The 26,432-nt window shown below is 40.2% G+C and overlaps 1 protein-coding gene across 1 annotated transcript in view; it reads right to left on the bottom strand.

Annotated features, from left to right (window-relative positions):
• Positions 1–26,432, bottom strand: part of LOC133446553 (phospholipid-transporting ATPase IH-like) — a 91,812-nt gene that overhangs the window by 10,139 nt on the left and 55,241 nt on the right. Inside the window, exons 18-28 of the mRNA XM_061724600.1 lie at positions 23,026–23,207; positions 18,425–18,658; positions 15,051–15,228; positions 13,887–13,989; positions 12,292–12,437; positions 11,210–11,269; positions 10,596–10,723; positions 8,856–8,991; positions 6,613–6,636; positions 4,614–4,679; positions 3,107–3,210 (exon numbers count right to left, since the gene is read on the bottom strand). Coding sequence (XP_061580584.1) covers positions 3,107–3,210; positions 4,614–4,679; positions 6,613–6,636; positions 8,856–8,991; positions 10,596–10,723; positions 11,210–11,269; positions 12,292–12,437; positions 13,887–13,989; positions 15,051–15,228; positions 18,425–18,658; positions 23,026–23,207 — 1,361 coding nt within the window. The remainder of the gene's footprint in view (positions 1–3,106; positions 3,211–4,613; positions 4,680–6,612; positions 6,637–8,855; positions 8,992–10,595; positions 10,724–11,209; positions 11,270–12,291; positions 12,438–13,886; positions 13,990–15,050; positions 15,229–18,424; positions 18,659–23,025; positions 23,208–26,432) is intronic.

Below are 26,432 nucleotides of genomic sequence, written 5' to 3'. Positions count from 1 at the left end.
GAACCATGGCCTCGGTCTTGGAGGTGCTGATTCTCATCCCTGCCGCGTCGCACTCGGCCGCAAACCGCCCCAGCACATGCTGGAGGTCCCGGTCTGATGAAGCCAACAGGACAACATCATCTGCAAAAAGCAGAGATGAAATCCTGAGGTTCCCAAACCGGATCCCCTCCGGCCCCTGGCTGTGCCTAGAAATCCTGTCCATAAAAATTATAAACAGGACCGGTGACAAAGGGCAGCCCTGCCGGAGTCCAACATGCACCGGGAACAAGTCTGACTTACTGCCGGCAATGCGAACCAGACTCCTGCTTCGATCATACAGAGACCGGACAGCCCTTAGTAGAGGGCCCCGGACTCCATACTCACTCAGCACCCCCCACAGAATGGCACGAGGGACACGGTCAAATGCCTTCTCCAGATCCACAAAACACATGTAGACTGGTTGGGCAAATTCCCATGAACCCTCGAGCACCCTGCGGAGGGTATAGAGCTGGTCCAGTGTTCCACGACCGGGACGAAAACCGCATTGTTCCTCCTGAATCCGAGGTTCAATTATCGGCGGCATTCTCCTCTCCAGTACCCTGGCGTAGACTTTCCCCGGGAGGCTGAGAAGTGTGATCCCCCTGTAGTTGGAACACACTCTCCGGTCCCCCTTTTTAAACAGAGGGACCACCACCCCGGTTTGCCACCCCAGCGGTACTGTCCCCTTCCTCCATGCAATGTCGCAGAGGTGTGTCAGCCAAGACAGCCCTACGACATCCAGAGACTTGAGGTACTCAGGGCGAATCTCATCCACCCCCGGTGCCCGGCCACCGAGGAGCTTACGAACCACCTCGGTGACCTCGGCTTGGGTGATAGATGAGCACGCCTCCGAGCCCCAACCCTCTGCTTCCTCAGTGGAAGGCATGTCAGTCGGGTTAAGGAGATCCTCAAAGTATTCCTTCCACCGTCCGACAATGTCCCCAGTCGAGGTCAACAGCTCCCCACCAGCACCATAAATGGTGCCGGCAGAGTACTGCTTCCCCCTTCTGAGGCGCCGAACGGTCCTCCAGAATTTCCTCGAGGCCCGACCGAAAGTCCTCCTCCATGGCCTCCCCGAACTCCTCCCAGACCCGAGTTTTTGCCTCCAAGACTGCCCGAGCCGCGGCCCGCTTGGCCTGCCGGTACCTATCTACTGCGTCAGGAGTCCCACCGGCCAACATAGCCCGGTAGGACTCCTTCTTCAGTCTGACGGCATCCTGTACTTCCGGTGTCCACCACCGGGTTCTAGGATTGCCGCCACGACAGGCACCGGAGACCTTGCGTCCGCAGCTTCGAGCCGCCGCGTTGACAATGGAGGCAGAGAACATGGTCCACTCGGACTCGATGTCCCCCGCCTCCCCCGGGATCCGAGAGAAGCTCTCCCGGAGGTGGGAGTTGAAGATGTCCCTGACAGAGGGCTCAGCCAGACGTTCCCAACAGACCCTCACAATCCGCTTGGGTCTGCCCGGTCTGTCCAACCTCCTCCTCCGCCAGCGCATCCAACTCACCACCAGGTGGTGATCAGTTGACAGCTCAGCCCCTCTCTTCACCCGAGTGTCCAAGACATGCGGCCGAAGGTCAGATGAAACGACAACAAAGTCGATCATTGACCTCCGGCCTAGGGTGTCCTGGTGCCACGTGCACTGATGGACACCCTTATGCCTGAACATGGTGTTCGTGATGGACAAACTGTGACTCGCACAGAAGTCCAACAACAAAACACCACTCGGGTTCAGATCGGGGAGGCCGTTCCTCCCAATCACGCCTCTCCAGGTATCACTGTCATTGCCCACGTGAGCGTTGAAGTCCCCCAGTAGAACAATGGAGTCCCCAGTTGGAGCACTATCAAGTACTCCTCCCAGAGACTCCAAGAAGGCCGGGTACTCCCCACTGCTGTTCGGCCCGTAGGCACAAACAACAGTGAGAGACCTATCCCCGACCCGAAGGCGCAGGGAAGCGACCCTCTCGTTCACCGGGGTGAACTCCAACACATGGCGGCTGAGCTGGGGGGCTATAACCAAGCCCACACCAGCCCGCCGCCTCTCACCATGGGCAACTCCAGAGTAGTGGAGGGTCCAGCCCCCTTCAAGGAGCTGGGTTCCAGAGCCCAAGCTATGTGTGGAGGTGAGCCCGACTATCTCTAGCCGGTATCTCTCAACCTCACGCACAAGCTCCGGCTCCTTCCCCCCCAGCGAGGTGACATTCCATGTCCCCACTGTGAGGGTTTTGGTCCAGGGATTGGGTCGTCGAGGCACCCCGCCACGACTGCTACCCAGCCCACAATGCACCGGCCTGCCATGGTCCTTCCTGCGGGTGGTGGGCCTACTGGAAGGCGGACCCGCGTCGCCGTTTCGGGCTGAGCCCGGCCGGGTCCCACGTGGCAAAGACCCGGCCACCAGGCGCTCGCCTACGAGCCCCGACCCCAGGCCTGGCTCCAGGGCGGGGCCCCGGTGACGCCGATCCGGGCGACGTAACGGTCCTTTGATCTTTCTTCACCATGACAAGCTTTGGAACCGCTCTTAGTCTGGCCCGTCACCCAGGACCTGTTTGCCATGGGAGTCCCTACCAGGGGCGAAAGTGCCCCCGACAACATAGCTCCTAGGATCACTCGGGCACACAAACCCCTCCACCACAGTAAGGTGGCGGTTCAAGGAGGGGTTAATACAAAGCCTCATGCCAAATGTCACACAGGTACCTTTTATTAACAGAGGTCTGCACAATATCAAAATGTATAAAACAAATTAAATAAAAATAAACAGCCTGCATATATAGAATAAAAATGCTTCTTGAATAAAATAAAACAAGTATGTCTTTCCTGCATAACAATTAAATTAAAATACACTGTGCAATTAATACAATGTAGACAGTAACAGGCAGACTTTTCCACTGAGGTTGACAGTTGTGCAAATAACAAAACATTTGTGCAAATCTCAAATAAAACCTTCAAGTCAAATTTATCACAAAATAAGCTATATCAAAATAAAAAAAAAAATAACAAAAAAAAACTTTTGAAAATATATCGATATATATTAAAATCTCGATATATCGCCCAGCCCTAATGCTCGGTGGTGTAAAAGCGTGGCGTTACCAGATGATGCCGCCCCAGAGGAGGGAGAAAATAACGTAGAAAAGCAGCGACCCCCAGATGACGAAGTGGTTGATCCAGGTCCAGTGGTGCGTGTCCAAGGCCAGCTGGAACAGAGAGGAAACGCTTCAGCGTTACAGCGATCCATAAGGTCCATGACGACCAGAGGTGGGTAGTAACGAGTTACATTTACTCCGTTACATTTACTTGAGTAAGTTTTGGGAAATGTACTTTTAGGAGTAGTTTTGAATCACTATACTTTTTACTTTTACTTGAGTAGATTTGTGAAGGAGAAACTGTTTCTCTTCCTCCGCTACATTAGGCTACGTTGAGCTGTTACTTTTCTTTTATCCCTTTTATCCGCGTACGCGTCAATCTCATGACATCACTGGTGATTCTTTGGGAAAAATGTTTGGTTTTGCATGTTTTGTCACATTTACACAGACTCAAACACACACAGAGTTTCTATGAGTTCATGGGCTTGTTCTAGTTCTGCTGGTTAAAAAAGAAAAGTACAAAGGCTGGAAATTTTGTGCTACTTGTGCTTAATTTATTTTTTTATTCTGTTATTTTTTTTTATTTATTTTATTATTTATTAAATAAAATAAATAAAATTCTTGAATTTACTTTAAGATTATTTTAATTTAAGCTATTTTTTATTTTTTATTAATTGTAATTGATTTGATTTTATTGATTTAATTTGCCTGAAGATGATTATTTTGTACTTTGGTCTGTTTGAATGGTTGTGTTAAAAAATAAATCAGACGTTACTCAACAGTTACTCAGTACTTGAGTAGTTTTTTCACTAAGTACTTTTTTACTTTTACTCAAGTCATTATTTGGATGACTACTTTTTACTTCTACTTGAGTCATATTATTCTGAAGTAACAGTACTTTTACTTGAGTACAAATTTTGGTTACTCTACCCAGCTCTGATGACGACGTCTGATGTCACGTTTTTTTTTTTTGTATGTAAAATAAAATCTTTCTCAGTGTAGATATTTACAATTGGATAATACAAATATAAAACGATAGGAAAAAAATATAAATTAAAATAAAGTAAGGCACAAAATATCTCCTTATTCTGGAGTTACTGAAAGTAAGCTATTAAAGTACAGCAGTGTTCGTTCACTTTTCTTATTTGGCATTAGCTCTAAAGTGTTTATATAAAAGTTTAATTCCACTGTAACTATATCAAAGTTTGGACGGGACTTGAAGAACTTCATCTTATGAATATGAAATTTACCCATCAGAAGCATAAGATTTGTTATAAAGCATATTGGTTTGTCATCACATTCAAATTTGGAGATAATATCTTTGGGTGTGATTGTGACGGACTGTCCAGTTTTATCACAGATACATTTTTCCATGTTCCTCCAAAATACAGTTGATGATGGGCAAACACAAAACAAATGTAGAATCGTCCGCCTGATGTCACGTAACAGACAAGTTGCTGATGACATCATTGAAATGATTCCTCCTCATCCCCGAAGGAAACGCCCTCACGCACCTTAAACGTGACCGTGAACACCAGCACAGTGAAGACCAGAGTCCCAAACGTCCAGTTCCCAAACATCTGCGGAAAAAAACGGAAAAGGGAAAACATTTCTGCACCCGGGAGAACAAACACCCTCGTCGTCTAAGAGAGGATCTGAAAGCACCAGGGCTGGGGATCCATTCAAATGTCAAGAATCGATTCCGATTCTTAAGATTCAGAATCGATTATCAAGATTTGATTTGATTCGATTCGAAAATCGATTTTTTCAACACAGGCCTAGAAAGCAGCCCATTCTTGAGGTTTTGGACTCAATAAACTACAACTATTTATACTAAAAACTTCCACATCTTTTTAAAAACTTGCTTAAAACCCTAAAAAAGGTGCGAGAGAGAGGATAAAAGGTCAAGACAAACTAATTAGAGGGAATGCGCATGACGTCACAGATACGACTTCACAGCGGGTTTCGCCCACTGAGTGTCAGAAAGACTGAGTGTCAGAAAGACTGAGTGGCAGAAAGACTGAGTGGCAGAAAGACTGAGTGGCAGAAAGACTGAGTGTCAGCGTAAACTTTCAGTTTGAGCAACTGGAAAACATCTAAAACGGGAAAGAGCTGTTGTGCGATCGACTGTACTCATAGATTTAGCAAGAAATCTGAGTTATCGTTTTACAGACTGCTGAAAAATAAGCTTAAGAGAGACAAATGGATCACTGCAATTCGCATAAACAACTGGATTCCAGGCACCGAAACATGGATTTGCAGTTCCCATTTTGTATCAGGTAATGTTGGATTTTTGGGTAGCTAACGTTAAATGGTCCAATCATAAAGTTCGGTGTCCTCATCACTTTAATTTCGCCAATAAATCCTGTCTTGGAGTAGGACCAAGCGTCAATACTTTTGTATGCCTTCAAGCTTTGCTTCGTGTATTTCCCCGGCGTAGAAATTAAGTACGTACAGGACTGTCTCAGAAAATTAGAATATTGTGATTTTCTGTAATGCAATTAGCAAAACAAAAATGTCACACATTCTGGATTCATTACAAATCAACTGAAATATTGCAAGCCTTTTATTATTTTAATATTGCTGATCATGGCTTACAGCTTAAGAAAACTCAAATATCCTATCTCAAAAAATTAGAATATTCTGGGAATCTTAATCTTAAACTGTAAGCCATAATCAGCAATATTAAAATAATAAAAGGCTTGCAATATTTCAGTTGATTTGTAATGAATCCAGAATGTATGACATTTTTGTTTTTTTAATTGCATTACAGAAAATAAAGAACTTTATCACAATATTCTAATTTTCTGAGACAGTCCTGTATAAATATCAGGAAACTCGATTTGTGGCCAAATATTAATGTCCATGGACCACTGGTTCTTGGGGTAACTGTACGGGTCACTGTCAAGTCCAACTGACGCTAATTTAAGCCCATTATCCCGTCTTCTCCACTAGTTGCAGCCATTTTTGCTGATGTTTTGCCACTCAGTACGAGTAAGGCGGCGTGATCAAGTGGGGAAGTGACGTCAATGCATTCCCTCTATTAGATAACCTGCATGGTGGTTACAGCTGGTTGTCGATGCCAAACACTTCCGTTTGAAGGACGGAGAGATTTTAGTACTTGAAACTCACAACAAACAGAGACATGAATAAAGGAACCGGCGTCTGGCACGAGAACAAGGACACACAAACTACACACAGATGCACAAACACAGCAGACGGAACAACAGAGATGTTGGATCTCGGGTTGGTTTTGCCACAAATACGAGCGTTGATTTATCTCCGACCGGAAAACAAGGTACAGAGACAAAAGCGGGGAAGCGGCTCACATCTCTACTGGTGGGCGTGTTAGGGGGGCGGGGACTGTGCAGGGTTCACAGAGATTAGAGACTAGATGGATGCGGTGAGGCGAGGGAGGATGGGACGGGGGAACTGAAGGCAGAAGCGGTACAACGGGAACTAAAAGGGGATGACAGAGAGAGAGAGAGCCGTCAGGGAGGGAGCCAGGCTTACCATCTGTGTGTTGGTGGTCATAAGCTGAAGAAGAAGAAGAAGAAGAGGAGGAGGAGGAGGAACGAGGAGGGGGGGAGCAAAATAAAGAGCGAGGAAGCGGGGAGAAAAGGGGGGAAGAAAAGAGAAAAGAATCAGATTCAAATGAACTTCAAGATGTTTCAACTTAAAAAACAGGTCAATCGAGGGGTGGAATAACAAAGATAAGAAACTGCTGCAGATATATGGGCTCAAATTAAAGCCATAAATATTTTGTATCTGTAAATAAACTTTGTACTTGTAGAAATATTTTGTGCATGTGCAAAAAATATTTGTACTTGTAGAAATATTTTGTGCATGTGCAGAAAAAATTGGTACTTGTAGAAATATTTTGTGCATGTGAAGAAAAAATTGGTACTTGTAGAAATATTTTGTGCGCGTGCAGAAAAAATTGGTACTTGTAGAAATATTTTGTGCATGTGAAGAAAAAATTGGTACTTGTAGAAATATTTTGTGCATGTGAAGAAAAAATTGGCACTTGTAGAAATATTTTGTGCTTTTGCAAAAAATATTTGTACTTGTAGAAATATTTTGTGCATGTGCAGAAGAAATTGTTACTTGTAGAAATATTTTGTGCTTTTGCAAAAAATATTTGTACTTGTAGAAATATTTTGTGCATGTGCAGAAAAAAATGGTACTTGTAGAAATATTTTGTGCATGTGAAGAAAAAATTGGTACTTGTAGAAATATTTTGTGCATGTGCAGAATAAATTGGTACTTGTAGAAATATTTTGTGCATGTGCAGAAAAAATTGGTACTTGTAGAAATATTTTGTGCGCGTGCAGAAAAAATTGGTACTTGTAGAAATATTTTGTGCATGTGAAGAAAAAATTGGTACTTGTAGAAATATTTTGTGCATGTGAAGAAAAAATTGGCACTTGTAGAAATATTTTGTGCTTTTGCAAAAAATATTTGTACTTGTAGAAATATTTTGTGCATGTGCAGAAGAAATTGTTACTTGTAGAAATATTTTGTGCTTTTGCAAAAAATATTTGTACTTGTAGAAATATTTTGTGCATGTGCAGAAAAAATTGGTACTTGTAGAAATATTTTGTGCATGTGAAGAAAAAATTGGTACTTGTAGAAATATTTTGTGCATGTGAAGAAAAAATTGGCACTTGTAGAAATATTTTGTGCTTTTGCAAAAAATATTTGTACTTGTAGAAATATTTTGCACATGCACAAAATATCTCGACAAGTACCAATTTATTTTGCACATGCACAAAATATTTCTACAAGTACAAATTTTATTTACAGATACAAAATATTTATGGCTTTAATTTGAGCCCATACAGATACTCCTTGCAGCGAGCAAAAAAGCTGTTACAAGGAGGTGGTTAAAACCTGAATCCCCCGCTATAGATGAATGGATAGGAATAATATATGGAATATATGTCATGGAAAAGTTGTCATTCTCTCTAAAAATCGAGAAGGAGAAATTTGACCAGATGTGATTCTAAGTGGACCGAGTACATAAAACCTATTAGGTCTGACTTTTGCTAACTTGACAAAAATAAGGAGTGGGATCAAAATGTGTTTTGTAATATGATATATTGATATAATCTACAGCACGATCTTTACTGATTCTGCCTTGTGTGTAATTTTCTGTATGTAATATTTAAGATGTACGACGGAGTATTAGGGCCAAACTAAGACAAAAAAAAGGAATATTTTTTAGATTTAGATTTATTTATTTAAGGGAAATTACGAGGATAAAGTCATAATATTATGAGAATAAAGTCGTAAAATTACGAGAATAAAGTCATAATGTTGCGAGAATAAAGTCGTAATATTACGAGAATAAAGTCGTAATATTACGAGAATAAAGTCGTAATATTACGAGAATAAAGTGGTAATTTATGAGAACTCTAGCTGAAACAAAAACAAATGAGGAGTAGGTACTAGTGGAAAAGCGCCAGAAGTGATTTTGACGCTATTTAAATCTGCATCTGTGAAATCAAGGCTTTTCCAAATAAAAGATACAAATAAAAAAAAAAATAAAAACAAAAAAAACAAAAAAAAAACAGGTCAATCGAGATCAACTGACTCAGCGATACGGAGGAAGATGCTACGGCCGAGTCGGTATGGATGGAGGTCCGATGCTGCTGAACTACGGGGTTGAGGGGGGGCTCCAGCAGTACCTGGGGGGGGTGGCTCCTACGTGACCGACGCCTCCGTGTTTCACCTCCGGACCTGCGCTGACTCACCTGGCCGTTGCTGGTGAAGGTGGTGTTGTCGAACAGGAAATAGGCACCGAAGAAGAAGACGACGGCGTCGAACACGCCCAGGCAGGTCCAGTACAGGAACACGGGCCAGCGCAGCAGCGAGTTCTTTGAAACGTCCCTGCGGGAAAAACACAAACACGCGCATCGTACATCGTTATTTTAATATTGCAGATTATGGCTTACAGCTTAAAGGAGCTTGAGGCTCCTTTTAAGAAATGAGACTCTCTAGCGCCACCCTTCGCCACGACGGCCGTTGGGGGTACTGCAGCCAACAGTGAAGCCGGCACGGGAGAACGGGGAGAACGTGCATGCAGCGTCATGTGACGTCACATCCGCAGGACAGCGCGGGAAATTCGGGCCCCGAATTGCAGCACATTTTGCAGCACACAGCCTGTTCAAGGCAACGGAGAGATACACTAGAGGAAACATTCTTTTGGGTTTGGAACGCTTCATCTGACATTATTACTAGAAAACTTAAAATGTATATGAATTCTTTTCATAAATCCTGCCTCCATCCTGCCTCATGCTCCTTTAACAAATCTTAATCTTAAACTGTAAGCCATAATCAGCAATATTAAAATAATAAAAGGCTTGCAATATTTCAGTTGATTTGTAATGAATCCAGAATGTATGACATTTTTGTTTTTTTAATTGCATTACAGAAAATAAAGAACTTTATCACAATATTCTAATTTTCTGAGACAGTCCTGTATATATACCTACCCCTTTTACTGGTACCTTACATTGGTTACAGCAAATCGTAAGGTAATAATTCAATAATTTTAAACGTAAGCTCAGGACACATTTAATTGATCAGATTACCTAATAATATTTCTAGATTTGTTATTTTTTTCTTTAATCATGTAGATACCACGTATTCTATTCATCCTGCTGTTTATTTGCTTTGTTTTTGTTTTTAGACTGCAATCATGTATTCTGCATATTTTAAATCTTTGTACAATCTTTTTGCTGTATTTCACATAGGTAGAGGCCTCGTATAAGCCCCTTGGGCTTTTTGCCTCAGCCTAGCACATTACCAATCTCTTTTTACATTTGTATGTTACTCTTTCTGTTTTTTATACTATGCTGAATAAATACATCTAAATCTAAATCAAATGCAAAAGAGCAAAGCTCAAGACTTTTTAAATGAATTATCAGTAAACTCAAATATCCTATCATAGCAAAATAAAGAAAGGCACAGAGCTCAAAACCCAAAAATAACTTAAATTTCCCATCATAGCAAAAATAAATAGCACATGGCTCATGGCTGCTTTCAGAAACATTGTGTGGCAGAATTATCAAACAGATCCAGGGCAGCAAACAGAGACGTATGAAATCGTTTTTATTTTTTCCCACATTGCGTTACATTTTTTTTTAATTTTTGAGAAGTTGATTTTTAGCATTTTATGCAAATGTAACCCCGAGACAGTATATAAAGTAATGAAATATAGACAATGTATGCAATTATAACCAAAACTTTAGTTTAGTTATTCTCGTGTCCAACAAAACATTCCTTTTTTGGACATAAACAAAAAATACCAAAAGTTGTAATGTAAAAAAAAAAAAAATCGATCTTTAGACATACGAATCGATTTTTAAGAATTAATATGAGAATTGATTTAGAATCGGAAAATCGATTTTTTTTCAACACAGGCCTAATGAATAAATAAAAAAAACTTTAATGAAAAAGAGAAACACGCGCGTCGTCATGGCGACACTCACCTGTACAGGGAGGGGTCCCTCTTCAGCGTATCCATGGCGACGTGCTGCTCCACCAGGCTGTACAGGAGGATGGGCAGCGAGGTGAAGCTGATGTTGTACAGCGTCAGGTACGCCGTGTCGTACAGCGGCTGCGGAGAGAACGAGACACAGATGGAGTCTGACATCTGGAACTGAAACACCGTCTGTAACCTCGCTGACTGCTGTTGAGACGACCATTATTACAATTTGAATTACATTTAAAATACATTTCTTTGATCTCCCTCTCTGTCTCTCAACCTGCGCTGGAGGAGGACAGACTTCAGCCGTCCCTCTCATCCAAGATGCTTCCATGGTGACGGGGGGACGAGGCCTTCTCAACTTTAAAGGGGACCTATTATGAAAAACAAGTTTTTTCTTGCTTTAACATATATAAAGTGGTCTCCCCTCAGCCTGCCAACTCAGAGAAGGAGGAAAGCAACCAAATTCTGCAGTGTCTGTACAGCCGCCCGGATGATCCGTTTAGTGTGATGTGGATCTACGAGCCGTTCAGATTCTGGGAGCGATTTACATCGGTTGGCCTCCGATGCGTGAAACCACGCCCACAACTAACTAACGTGAACGTTATCTTCACCTACCTGCTGGGAGAACCCGCAGAAGAACTGGTACAGGAACTGGGGAAAGATGAAGCACACGTTCTGCAACGACAAGAGTGGAGAAGGTGACGAGCTTGTGACAAGTACAAGTAATACAATTTCAAAATGAAAATCTAAAATTTTCTGCAGTTTGGAGCAGGAAATGAAACAAAGTACTATCATAAATCTGTTTAAAAAGAAATACAAAACATTATTTATAAACACGTATATGGAAGAGGAAATGCGTTAACTAGGAGTGTTAGAAACAAAATAGGGAAAAATGGTATATTATACTTGCTTAAGATATGTTTAGATATCTATGTAGTATATATTATCTGTTGAGAGGGATAGTTAAAATTATGTAATATATATTTATTGGGTGTCGTTTATATAGTGTATATTTATATAGATGTATATAATAGTTGTATTTTCTAGATATTGATATAATATTTATGTAATATGTATATTGTCTATATACTTTTATGGATAATTATGTAATAATAGGCATGTTTACGGAGTATTTATATAGATTAAATTTATATGGACACTGTATAGATATAATAATAGCAATAATGTAAATCCATAGCGTTATAAAGGGGTAGAAAAAAAAAAAGTGTAAACTTCTTCCTACTCCTTTTTTTCGAACATATGTTAATATGAAGATGTAAATGTTTATCTTTTTATTATTATTTTTACTTTCATTTTATATACATGTTCGAAATAAAAATTAATTAATTAATTAATTAGTTCGTTCATTCATTCATTCATTCATTCATTCATTCATTCATTCATTCATTCATTCATTCATTCAGAATTGCAGCCATCTACACGTTTCTGTTCATGCAGATTGCGCGCTGGAAGCCTGCTGATTGGGGGACGGCTTGCCAAGTAGGAGGAAAGAAATCAACTAAAACCAGCCGGCAGGGCCGAGCTCGCTGCAGCGGCCGCCCACAACGATGATCGGGGGAATGTTCATGGATCCTGGGATCTGTCGGAGACGCTGCAGAAATCTGTTTTTTTGTAATTCCGTGTTGGACTGGGAGGCACAGTGAAGAGGACACCCAGAGGAACGGCGTCCCTCGTACCTTGTAGAAGAAGTACTGCACCAGCTCGGCGATCCGGATGTAGTAGTAGTGGCCGTGAACCAGCAGCATCTTTTTCAGATGCTTGAACTTGGGAATGGCGTAGTCGCTGTTTCTGGCCGCCTGCCGGCCCTCTTTACCCATGATGCCTGAGGAGAGACAACAGTCAAGTAAGTAAGTACCGTATTTTGCGGACCATCAGGTGCACCGTATTATAAGGCGCAATATCATTGAGTAGGTCTATTTTTATACATAAGATGCATGATAAAACATATAAAGCGAAACAAAACAGTCTGGTAACTTTATTCAACTCATTCTCATTAACTCAGAATATCGTTTCGTAGTAAGTAGTAATGGTAGATGGGTTTAATATTTATAGGAAAGATAGAAATGCTTATGGAGCTGGAGTCTGTATTTATGTGCAGAGCCACCTGCCTGCTAAAATAAGGAATGATCTAATGCAATCTGTCATTGAAGTTATTTGGTTGAAAGTGCATTTAAAACATCTCAAACCTATACTTATTGGATGTGGTTACAGACCACCCAGTGCTAACCAGGAATATTTAGATAAATTGTGTGATATGTTAGATTTTGTTTGTAGTACTAATGATGAAATCTATTTTATGGCCGATATGAATGTAGACTGGAAGTTTTTGTCGTGTCCGATGAGAAGGAAATTAATAGATACATGTGCAGCTTCTGGATTATTTCAAGCAATGGATAAACCAACAAGAATTAGCTTTAATAAGAATGGCAAGCAAGTGGCGACATGTATTGATCATCTCTATTTGAACACTCCAGACGTATGTTCGAAAGCTATATCGATGCCTATAGTATGCACTGATCATAATTTAATCGCAATTGTTAGGAAAACAAAAGTACCAAAGGAAGGTTTTAAGATAATTAAAAAGAGATTATTTAAAAATTTTGATCAAGAAAAATATGTGAGAGATATTGCAAATGCTAGGTTAACGAATATTCTGCTGCTTATGATCCTGAGGCTGCCTTTCAGGTTTTTGATGAAACTTTAACGAATGTTATAGATAAGCACGCACCTGTGAGAAAAAACAGTTAGAGCCATCAACTCTCCATGGTTGGACAAATAATTGAAAGAATACATGATTGAAAGAGATCAGGCAAAACAGATAGCTTTATCATCGTGTATTAAGTCAGATTGGCAAGTTTATTGTAAATTAAGAAATTTTGTTACTAAACTAAATAAGAGAAAGAAAAAAAACTACTATGGTAATATTATTCATGAAATTAAACACGATAGTAAAAGATTATGGAGCACTTTAAGTCATTTAATTAAAGGCAATACTAAGTATACACCATCTTATTTAGAAACTGGAGGAAAGTTTTTCACTAAACCTAAAGACAGTGCAAATCATTTAAATAATTATTTTATAAGTAAAATAGAGAAACTTAAGAGCCAGTGATTGATTATCGTTGTTTTGAACTGTTATTTCTGTTTGTTTTCTACTGCCCCCTCTTGTCCTGTACATGTATGCATTTTTGTTTTTGCTTTGCGCACGTGTATTGTTACCTGTTTTGTATTAAAAAAAAAACTAAAAAAAACAGGTGGTAAAGCGACTCACCGATTCCCACGTGCGCCTCCAAGATCATGCTGACGTCGTTGGCTCCGTCGCCGATGGCGAGGGTTATGGGATGCTCCTTGGAGGCTTTGATCAGCTTCACGATCTGTTGACGGAGAGACGGTTTGATCTCTGCGACTCGGTGGGACGTACCTGTACCTGTACCTGTACCTGTACCTGTACCTGCACCTGTACCTGCACCTGTACCTGCACCTGTACCTGCACCTGCACCTGTACATGTACCCGCACCTGCACCTGCACCTGTACCTGCACCTGTACCTGTACCTGCACCTGTACCCGCACCTGCACCTGCACCTGTACCTGCACCTGCACCTGTACCTGCACCTGCACCTGCACCTGTACCTGCACCTGCACCTGTACCTGCACCTGCACCTGTACATGTACCCGCACCTGCACCTGTACCTGCACCTGTACCTGCACCTGCACCTGCACCTGCACCTGCACCTGTACCTGCATCTGTACCCGCACCTGCACCTGCACCTGCCTGGGCCTAGGGATGGGAATTGATTATATTTTTCCGATTCCATTTTCGATTCTGCTTAACGATTCGACTCTTTATCGATTCTCTTATCGATTCTCATTTGGAAAAAAGGAGAACAAACAGGTTGATTTTAGCATCAACTTTGTTTTATATCTTTGAACAAAAAAATACAAGTGAGGTTTTAGACGCCCCCAGCCTTGGGCTCCTCAATGGTGTGCCAGGGGGTCCCCACATAATTATTTGTGATATAAAATATGAATTTAATATAAAATAATAATAATAAAATAAATATTCTTCTGTAGAAATTAACTAAATACAACTAATTATTCTGTGGCAATTACACAAGAATGTCCAGTAACATGTTCAACACCACAAACTTAGTCACTGCTCGGTGACAGTCATCTATTCTGGCCTGATAAATGTCCACATTGCAAGTATTGTCGCCCTGTTGTCATCCTTTTTGGTAAAATGTAACCAAACTTTCGAGCGTGTATGCCGCTTTGTCCCCGTGTTTTCCTGCTGGGCGCGAATGCAACGTATGCAGCGTAACTACGCCCACTGGAATCGATAAGGGAATCGTTTGCAAAAAAGGCAAACGATTCCAAGGAATTGAAACACTGGGAACCGGTTCTCAACAAGAACCGGTTGTCGATTCCCATCCCTACCTGGGCCTTCTGCAGCGGCGCCATGCGGCAGCAGAGCACCGCGCTGCAGTTGCGGCAGATCTCCAGGAAAACCTCCCTGTAGTTGCCGTGGACGACGGCCGCCTGGCCGGGCTTCAGGATGGCGGAGAGCGTGGCGCCGTCGATGATCAGGCCGAAGTCCTGGCAGTCCACCGACAGCCTGAGACAACAGGGGGGAGACGGTTAACCCGGATCTGGACCCGTACCGGGACCAGTGGCGGCTGGTCAGTAGGGGGCGCTACTGCTGTAAAATGTATACTGTATATGGGTCAATGACGTGACGACTATATCTTCTGAAAAACAGATTTCTTTTCAATTCAAAATAGGTTTAAATGGATAAAAAAATACCATATATATGACCTACCTGTCCCACATATGGAGATACTTGAATTTAAAAAAAAATACTAGTTATTTGGGATTTTGTTGTTGTTTTAAGCGTCAAAATGTCATGTGGTGCGACGGTCCGACCAGAAAACATTTTTTGGAATCACTCTAAATGTTTTTAAATCAATCTGGCATGATTTCCGAAATCTCTTGTAGTGTGTAAGATTGAAACATATTTGTATTTATATTTCCATCATAATATACAAACAAAGTTTGACTGATGATGTCCATTTTATGAAATAACATGTGGCACGACCATTAAAAAAACAACAATTTTTGTATAATATTGAAAACTTGTAAAAAAAAAGATGTTAAAGGAGCTGTATGTAAGAGCAATAATAAAACGAATCATAAAATGACCCCGATATGTCAACAGACATTTAAAAATGTTAATTTCAAATACTTATGTCACTGACAACAGCACTCAAGCCAGGATATTCCAGTTTAAAAAGAGGAGTTGCAGCCCTCAACTGATGTTTATGTTGTCATTTTTTGTTTTGGCCTGAAGCTCCACCCTCCACCTATCTCCCAATCACCAAGTCAGTATTGTTTCTGAAGCTCCACCCTCCACCTATCTCCCAATCACCAAGTCAGTATTGTTTCTGAAGCTCCACCCTCCTCCTATCTCCCAATCACCAAGTCAGTATTGTTTCTGAAGCTCCACCCTCCTCCTATCTCCCAATCACCAAGTCAGTATTGTTTCTGAAGCTCCACCCTCCACCTATCTCCCAATCACCAAGTCAGTATTGTTTCTGAAGCTCCACCCTCCACCTATCTCCCAATCACCAAGTCAGTATTGTTTCTGAAGCTCCACCCTCCACCTATCTCCCAATCACCAAGTCAGTATTGTTTCTGAAGCTCCACCCTCCACCTATCTCCCAATCACCAAGTCAGTATTGTTTCTGAAGCTCCACCCTCCACCTATCTCCCAATCACCAAGTCAGTATTGTTTCGGCATCCGGGTTGCCAGCTCGGCTCTAATTATGGCAGCCATGGCAGCCTACGTTCCTGCTGCATTCTGCAGCCTACCTGGCAACCTCTGGTCGGGGGGAGGAGGGGGAGGGTACACGCCGCTCAACAATATTTTGAAAGTGACTGCAGTACCAGTTTTGGACATTTCTTACAGACGGCTCCTTTAAGATGTTAAGAAAAATTAATTTATTTTAATATGAATCATGGTTGCACCACCACATGACCTTTTTTAAGGCTAGTGCCAATTCATCTTGACAGAAAAACTCAATTTAAAATGTTTATATGAAGTTATGTGTACACAACATTCTTAATGTTTGAACTACTGCAATAGAATAGTAGATTTTTTTTTATATTTTAAAATTGACCTGTTGAAAATCCTTATTCGTCATTGACCCATATACGGAAGAGTATTAGGGCCATGCAGGAGAAAAAATATTTGAGAGGGGAAGATTTTGATTTATTGTGCACTTCGAGAAAAAAGCCGATATGTTGAGAAAAAAGTCTAAATGTCGAGAAAAAAGTCTAAATGTGGAGATTAATGTTTAAATACAATTTCAATAATAAAGTCGAAATTTCGTGAATAAAGTCGAAATTTAATCTTTTTTCTCAACATTTCAACTTTATTCACAAAATTTTGACTTTATTCTTGAAATTGTATTTCAACATTAATCTCGACATTTCGACTTTTTTCTCAACATTTCAACTTTTTTCTCGAAATTGTACTTGTACTCCAGTGTAAGTTCTACAATATTTGATAAGCACGTGACCTGAGGATCTCTGTTAATTGGTTTGAATTAGATTAATGAAGGGATGCAGTCGTTTTCGTCCCAGAAACTCAGTTATTATCAGCAACAAATCAGCGATTCGATTCGTTTAATGAATGAAATAAAGAATAAAATAAATAAAAAATAAAACAAATTTAAAAAATTATTCCAGACAGAACAATGGAAATGTTAATGTTTTTCTTCTCTCTAATGTGTAAAATAAACCGAACCCAAACCAGGAAGAAAAAAACAATATAAAATAACAGTGGACTTGTTGAAATGTTAAACCCCTACTTTATGTTCAGTTTTTTTTTCCGCTGCAGCAGAACTGAACTGCTTCACTAAAACTTAGGACCAATAAGCCATTATTGTTGGATTGTTACATTTTTCTAAATTAAAGGACCAAAATATTATTTTCTATAGGACTGGGGATCGATTCAAATGTCAAGAATCGATTTGATTCCGATTCTTAAGATTCAGAATCGATTATCAAGATTTGATTTGATCCGATTCCGATATTGATTTGGGTCAGTGTTATTAAAACAGTTTTTTGAGCTGTTGCATGAATTATATGACTGTAGTTCTGCAACATATTAATATTAGTTTTATATTGAGATTCAACAGCAAGTATTGCAGCTAATGATGCTGTAAGGACCAATCAGCTCCCAGAATGCTGATAGAACTGCTTTCAGAAACATCGTGTGGGTCAGAATTATCAAACAGATCCAGGGAGGAAACAGAGACGGATGAAATCGCTTTTATTTTTTCCCACATTCCGTTTAAATTTTTTCCATTTTCGTACTATTTCGGTTTTACATTTTTGAGAATTTGGTTTTTAGCATTTTATGCAAATGTAACCCCGAGACAGTATATAGAGTAATGAAATATAGACAATTTATGCAATTATAACCTAACCATTTAATGTTTTCATACCTTTAAACATATTTAAAGGCAAAAACATGGCATCAGTTTATTCTTGTTGCCAACAAAACATTCCTTTTTTGGGCGTAAACAAAAAAATACCAAAAGTTGTAATGATGAAAAAAAAAAAAATCGATCTTTAGACGAATCGTTTTTTAGGAATTAGAATTTTTTTAGTAATTAATATGAGAATCGATTTAGAATCGGAAAATCGATTTTTTTCAACACAGGCCTACAAGCTTGTACCTGACCGTGACTTGTGTGTACCGGTACCCCAGTACCAGGGGTACCAGCGGTACCGGTGGTACCACGTACCCGGACATGGAGCGCTGCCGCAGCACGGTGCGGCTCAGCTCGAACAGCACGTCGTGCAGGCTCTGCTCCTCCGTGCGCTTCTTGGTCAGCTCCAGGATCTGGGTGCTGCGCCGGAACAGCTTGCTGGCGTAGCAGGTGGCGGCGGCCGTCTCCATCTTGTCCCCCGTCAGGACCCACACCTTCATCCCGGCCTTGTGCAGCGACTCGATGGTGTCGGCGGCTTTCTCCTGCAGCCTGATCAATAGATCAATGATCAACAGATCAATGAGCGTCAGATCAGTGACTACGTTTACATGCAGTCAAAATTCAGGTTATTGCTAATATTCCGGTTACTGAAACATTCTGAATATTCCGTTTACATGCGTGAGTAAACAGAGTTATCCCTGTTTACATGGTGATTAATCATTCGGGATATCTGGATCAAACCAGCGACGCGCGGAGAACGTCATGACGCAATTCCAGTCATTTCCGCTTCTTCTTCCTGTATCCAAATTCAAAACAAATGCTGCTTCGTGCAACTTTTCGCTCACCTTCTTGTAAATCTGGCTATCCTGGTACTTTCTACCGTCTACAAATGCAGAAATGTTCATATCCTTCATTACATTTATGAAGTGATTAGTCTCCTCCTCACTCCAAAAGTGTGGCGTGGTCTTGCCTTTCTCCATGTTTATAAGAACTTCCTTATAAAAGACCAAGATTCTGACCAAGAATATGAGCAAATTCCGGTTATTCAAAGGGGGTTATTGGTGTTTACATGGCCGTGCAAAACCAGGTTATTCCTGCTGGAGGCCAGGAGGCCATTTAGTCTATAACAAAGAAAAACACTGTAATGGCCGTTGTCTAATCACAATATTCAAGATATATTAAATAATTTGTCTTCGTGCTGTATTCGATTATTCCATTATTATTATTATCATTAGTGTTGTCCCGATCGATCAGCCCGATCACGGCATTTTCAAAACATCGGTATCGGCCAAAAAAGTACCGGGACATACCTAGTTATTAATGTTTTTAATATATATTAAATCGTTTTATATATCGTTGCATTTAACGTCACTTCCGGCCGGCGGCCGGGGTCACCTCTGGCCGGCGAAGTAAGCGATACTAAGATGGTTTACATGTTTGAATTGTGAAATTTTATATATGTTCATGTTGCATTAAGCTGCTGCTATTAATTTCGATTGTCTAGAGTGAGGCGGCGGCTTCCCCTCATAATATCCTTCATTATTATCTTTGCAATTTAATAGAACACCCTTTTTTAAATTTTATTTTTTACACTGGAATATTGTGCTATATTGTACATGCTACTTCTGTTATCCTGGGTTGTACAAAAACCTCAATGGACAATCATTTTTATGTACATCTGGACTCAAAGGGACAATATAAGTATTTGAATATTACAGCCATACTTTGCCTGTATTTTCTATAACCTGTATTGCTGTAAACATATGTATATTGCTTAATGTAAAACCAATAAAAATTTACCGACACGGGGAAATTGACGTCGGTCATGGCAGTGAATGTCAGTAAATTATGGGTTTATCACCCAGGCCTAACATCATAGAGGACCGCCTCTCCTCGCTCTTCAGGACATTAACCTGTCAAGCAGCCGATCGATCAGTAGGATCAATCCTGAGGTCATTCTGGTCAGAGCAAAGAAAAAAAACACCCTAAAAACCCAAAGCTTTAGCACCCTGGAGATGAAAGGAAGAGGGGGAGAAGAGGCGGTGCAGCAGCCTGATCATAAGTCACCGTTAAAGCCTCGCTGGGAATCTTTTTTTGCCCTCATGAGTCATGAAAATACTTTGAAGCCAGATTAATGATTCATTAATCTCCCTTCTGTCCCCCGCTGCTGCACCGTTTCTAAATCCTTCCTTCCCTCCCTCTCCATCCCTCCATCGACCCACCTGTCCTCCACCGCCGAACTTCGGGTGCTACAGCAGCTCAAAGTTGGACAACATGAACTCAGACTAAATAAACGATAAAGATAAATTATAAGTTTGAAAAATAAAAAATACTGTATAAAATAAACAGAAACTGAACAAGTGTACTGTAAACTGAATAAATGTACTATAAAAATAGTAAGTACCGTAGGGCCCTTGTAATCTTCCCTAGGGATTGGGACACCACTTGCTACGTCACTGCGTGGTTTACGTTCGGGTACGTAAGTGACTGCGTAGTTACGTTTGCACATACGTAACACCATATCAGGAAGCTGAGAGCTAAAAGCTGTTTTAATTTCAGCTGTAGCGCTGTTAATATGCCACTTTATTAAGTTTTAATATTTTTTCAGGCGTAAAAGTAACCGTTAAGATCCCCAACCTGGGCTCAGTTTATCCAAATAACGCCTGTTAAGAAATTTGATCTGATGTTTTCGGGATGAGAACAGCCTGCCGGCTCGGGAGCTGATTTATGGTTCTGCGTTAAATCGACGCAGAGCCTACAGCATAGGTTACGGCGTACGGCGCGCGTCGCAGCGTAACCTACGCCGTAGGCTCTGCGTTGGTGTAACGCGGGACCATAAATCAGCCTTTATTCTGGCGAGATCCGAAGATACAACGCAACAACGAGCAAGCGAGTGATTATGTACATTCACTGAGTGAATATTATGAAAGTAAAATATATATTTCTCGCTAGAAATGTAATCAAAACGCATTTTTATGCAGACACTAACTCAAAATATTGATTTTACTCACTAAAAATTTGAAATGTCCGCCATGTTTTTTTGTGATTCAGTCTGTGATGACGAAAAGCATTCTGGGAAATTTTTCTAGCCCTCGGTCAGCTAATGTGCATCGGAAAACCCTCGCGCTGAAGGGCTAGATTCATAGCCACTACCCCTCGATTTGGCCACTACCACTAGATGCAAAGAGGAATTGGGACACCACTACCCTCACGGGAACGCGCAACATTTAGGGGTAGTGCTGAAAAGTAGGGGTAGTGGGTGTATTGGGACTGGCCCCAAGTCTCATCACAAAGCATCATGAATGAAACATAGAGCAGACAAATTGTATTTCAAAAGTCTTTGTGATTACTTACTTCTTAATTTTAGATCAAAGTGTTTCTACATCCTTCCTTCCCTTCCCTCCATCCCAGGACTAGGGGGGGAACAATATATCGTGCCACGAAATTTCGCGATACAAAAACGTCACGAAATGTGACAAACTGTATCGCAATATTGGGTTATTAATCTACTGTGTTGACTAGTAACACGCAGCGTATTTGTGCCGACCGCGGCTCGACCCGCGGACCAAAATCTTACTCCGCTCAGAAGAAACTAGTCCCGTTTTGAGCTCTGAACTTTTACTTATGTAAGGCTGGTGTAGAGTTAAGCCTTACCTTATTAAATTAAACCTTTTTGGGGTCGTGAGTAGGATAAACACGGGGAAACTTCTGCTGAGTTCCAGTGTACTTTAATGTCCCTCAACAGCGTAGGATTTTAGAACATCAACACAGCACCTAGTGCCGTACTGCGGCGTATCACTCCACCCAATCTAAAACAGACTAATCACTACAGATAAACTGACTAGTGTCATTATAGTCCCTGATTTACAGAATATAAAGAATATATTTATAAAATAATCAACCCTGAATTACCAAAATAACCTTCTTAACAAAAATAAATCTCCTCTTAAACTTAAGGGCTGAGTATACTTCTGCGTCACACACACGCAGAGCACACGGCGCACCCGTGGTGCCGTCACGAATCGTTCAGACTTCTCCGTCTCTCCGTTTGGTCGCGGTGCAGTACCCCCCGCGGCCACTAGTTAGCGATCTTTTTCTGAATGGTTTATCCGACTTTTTCCGGTCACAGTAAATCAAAGAAATAAGGACAACTATTGTGCAAAAAACAAAAACAAAAAAAATCACATATAAACGAAGAAAAAAGCCCTGGAAGTTCACTACTGATTCAAACCGGAAACCGGAAATGCTTCGCTTTCAAACGAACCAATCACAGCCCTCTCGGTCTGCGTGTGGACGGCGTCTCCTCGACGCGTAGTTACAATTTTCGGGAGGTGCACGTCAGTGACGGCGCATGTGACGGCGTGTCCTCTGCGTGTCCAAAAACCACACGCCGTAGACACGGCGTCGTTTTGACGCAGAAGTATAATTCAGCCTTTATAACGTGAGCATGAATCAATCTTTTTTATGATGTAAAATTGTATGTATTTATTTACTTGTATTTATTTATTTATTTAATTTTAGTTGTTAAATTTCTGGAAAAGAAAAAAGTAAAATCATACATGATAGAAACTATTCAGTTTGTGGCAAAATATTTGTACTTGTATGAAACTGAAGATCATAATGCAAACCTGACATTTACTTTTAGTTCAGTTTGTGGAAAATGGTTGGCCTGGCTTTCTCTTTAAAACGTAAACAGTTATAAAGCATTACAAACTGTAACAATAGGGCTAACGCACAGCATTGTTTTGTATTTTGTGTCTTTCAAATAAAATACCTTTTTTTCAAGTCATATGTTCCTCATTCAAGGTTGTTAAAAAAATACTGCTATAATATCGTATCGTTATCGTGACCTCAATATCGTGTATCGTACCGTATTGTGAGATTAGTGTATCGTTACACCCCTATTATGGACCCACCTGTCCTCCACCGCCGTGGCTCCCAGCAGCACCAGCTCCCTCTCGATGGCGTCGTAGGCCTGCGCCAGCCGCTGCTCCCGGTCCTGCAGGCTCAGCTTGGCTTCGGTCAGGCGGACGCAGGCGTCCCGGTACTCGGCCTCCGACAGCCGGCGGTAGGCGACGCACAGCGTCCGCAGCCCCTCCTGGGTCAGACAGATCAGGATGTCACGAGTGCAGCGTCAGTAAACGTAATTTAAGATGTTACTTTTAGGGTTCCTACACATTTTTCAAGGTCAAATTCAAGCACATTCAAGGGTCATTTTCAAAATCTTGAAGCACCTTATCGCTGGGGTAAAATATCTACAGGAATATATATACTCATAATTATTTTTTCCGCTTTTTATCACAATTATGTATATTGTAGCGTGCTGTAAACATCTAGTTATGTTTCATCTGACTGATTTTATTTCTCCTTGTAATAACTAAACTATACAGTCCGATTCCAATTTTGTGAAAGACACAGAGTTATAACTTCAAGCACTTTCAAGCACTTAAACTAAAATTCAAGCACTTTTCAGGCCTTAAAAACACAACATTGAAATTCAAGCACTTTCAAGGATTTCAAGCACCCGTAGGAACCCTGTATTTTGGTACAAGAAGCTCGAAACGCAGTTTTTAACCACGTTCAGCAACACATCGGCCTTTAAAAGTCCGTAGTCCACGCGCACGTGTATGGAGGTAGATTTGTTTCTTAATTATTCAATCAAAAAAAAGATTGCTTCAATCGAAAAATATATTTTCAATTAAAAAAAATGTCCCTTCAATCAAAAAAAATTATTTCAATCAAAGAAAAAAAGGGTTTGAATGCCAAAAAATATTTGAGAATCAAAAAAATGCATTTGAACTTTTTCTTTCATTGGAAATGTTTTTTATAATAGAAGTGAAGTTTTTTTTGTTCGAAGCAATTTTTTTTATTGAAGTCGTGTTGTTTTGTGTTTGGGCCATATTATGGGTAGGACATTTGTTTCTTTATCATTTAATCCAAAAAGAAGTTGCTTCAAAAAGAAAAAAATATTTTCAATCAAAAAAAATATTTGAGACCCAAAAAATTGCATTTGAACATTTTTTTTTCGATCGAAAATATTTTTTTCAAATTGAAGTGAAAAAAGTTTTGAAGTATTTTTTTTTATTGAATAATTTTGACACAAACGTCCCGCAGTGGGCAGATGCTTCCCCATTGGTCAGATATGTTGAAGCAATCTTTTTTTTTATTGAATAATTAAGAAACAAATATTTATTATATTGTACAATGTTTATAATACACTTATTCAGTTTCTATTTTACCGTATTTATTTTTTTATTTTTCCTACTTATAATTTATCTTTATCGTTTATTTGGTCTGAGTTCATGTTGTCCGACTTTGAGCTGTTGTAACACCCAGGTTCCCCTCTGGGGATCAATAAAGAACTATTTTAGGATCTGGAATAAGCTGCTGACCTCAGCATTTTTAAATCTCGGCCAAAAACAACCTATTTAAGATGGATTTTAATATGCAGTAGTGTGATGAGACTTTTATCCTATTTGATTTTGTTGTATTTTATTGTTCTTATTCATCCTCCTTTTTACTTGCGGTATAAACTCTGTTTATACTACATTAGTTTCTATTTTACTGTATTTCATGTAAAAGAGTTCATGTTGTCCGACTTTGAGCAGCTGCAACACCCGAAGTTCCCCTCTGGGGATCAACCTCAGCATTTTTAAATCTCAGCTAAAAACCTATTTAAGATGCTTTTAACCCCCAGTAGTGTGATGACACTTTTATCCTATTGGATTTTGTTGTATTTTATTGTTTTAGATTCTTATTTATCCTCCTTTTCATCCATTACTTGCTGTAAAGCACTTTGGCACACGAAAGGCTGTTGGAAAGTGCTGTATAAATAAAGTACATCACATCTCTACGTGGCTCCGGCTCGCCAGACGGCCTCACGAGGACAAACAAACTCTGTCTCTTCAACCATAAACTGGATGATCTTCAGGAAGGAAATGAGGAAATCTCCCTGGAGAGAGATTTTCTCTAAGAGAGGGGTCACCAACCCTGGTCCTCCAGGGAGAAGATAAGATAAAATAGTCCTTTATTGATCCCCAGAGGGGAAACTCGGGTGTTACAGCAGCTCAAAGTCGGTTGTAGGAAAAAGTATGAAAAATGAAAAATACTGTATAAAATAAACAGAAACTGAACAAGTGTACTGTAAACTGAATAAATGAACTACAAAAATAGTAAGTACAGTATAATAAATAGTCTGTTATACTAATATAGTATAAAGGAATAGTGTGTAGTTGCAGTCTTATTATAAATACAATCGAGTCCAAGTCCACCATGTTTTAGATCAGGGGTGTCAAACTCATTTTGCTTGGCGGGCCGGATTTGACCAATTTTTTTTTCGCGGGCTGCACGCTCAAAATAACAAAAACGGTGTGACATTTTTTTTTTCTAATTCTTTTTTTTTACTATTGTTATCTAATCCAATATCAGTTTAGTTAATTTTAAAGGAAATATGCACTTTGTTTACACTCTAATTATGTAAAATATATTTCTTCAGGATCTTTTCTTGAAATTTCTCGTTTTTTTTTCAAATTATGTAAGAAACTTTTAATATCATTTTACAAAGATAAACAGAAACAATTATGGTTTTTTTTATATTTCGCTTTTTTATAGGCAATTTAATTAAAAGCAAAATCTTTATTACATCTGAGAGTGTTTCTTTGTGATTTAGAGATTTTTCCAGTACAATTAAGTGTATTTATTTTTAAAAATTGGCGCGGATATTTACGCCAGTGTGCCGAAAAAGTCAGCACTTCTTTTTTTAACTGTTTTACTTTGTCACTATCGTATTCAAAACTGAAATTCTCTGAATAAATATCTCATCTTTTTTAGCAGTGATATTTTTCCTGCGAAAATGTATAATAGTAGTCAGTTAATAAAAATAAACGACCGTCTACAAAGAAATAAAATCGGCAAATGCATTCTAGAAAACTAAAAAAAAGTTGAAAACTGCTCTATTTGTGGAATAACGATGGATTTGTAGAAGAAATATATTATTGGATATGCTGCGATTCATGGCAATTATTTATGCCTTCCTTTTTAGTAAATTAACATTTCGTTTTTTTGCGTTGGAAACTTCTCACAGCTGCATGAAAATCTCTCTCGGGTTGCATGCGGCACATTTGACACCCCTGTTTTAGATGTTTCCCTGCTTCAACACACCTGATTCTAATCAAGGGTCATCCCTAGATAGATGGATAGATGGATGGATGGATGGATGGATGGATGGACGGACGGACGGATGGATGGATGGATGGATGGATGGAATTCGTATCAGGGTGTGTGGAAGCAGGGAAACGTCTAAAACCGCACACAGAGTACTAGC

The sequence above is a fragment of the Cololabis saira genome, chromosome 6, assembly GCF_033807715.1.
Source record: "Cololabis saira isolate AMF1-May2022 chromosome 6, fColSai1.1, whole genome shotgun sequence".
NCBI classification, from domain to species: Eukaryota; Metazoa; Chordata; class Actinopteri; order Beloniformes; family Belonidae; genus Cololabis; species Cololabis saira.
This window is presented reverse-complemented; position numbering and strand designations above follow the sequence as displayed.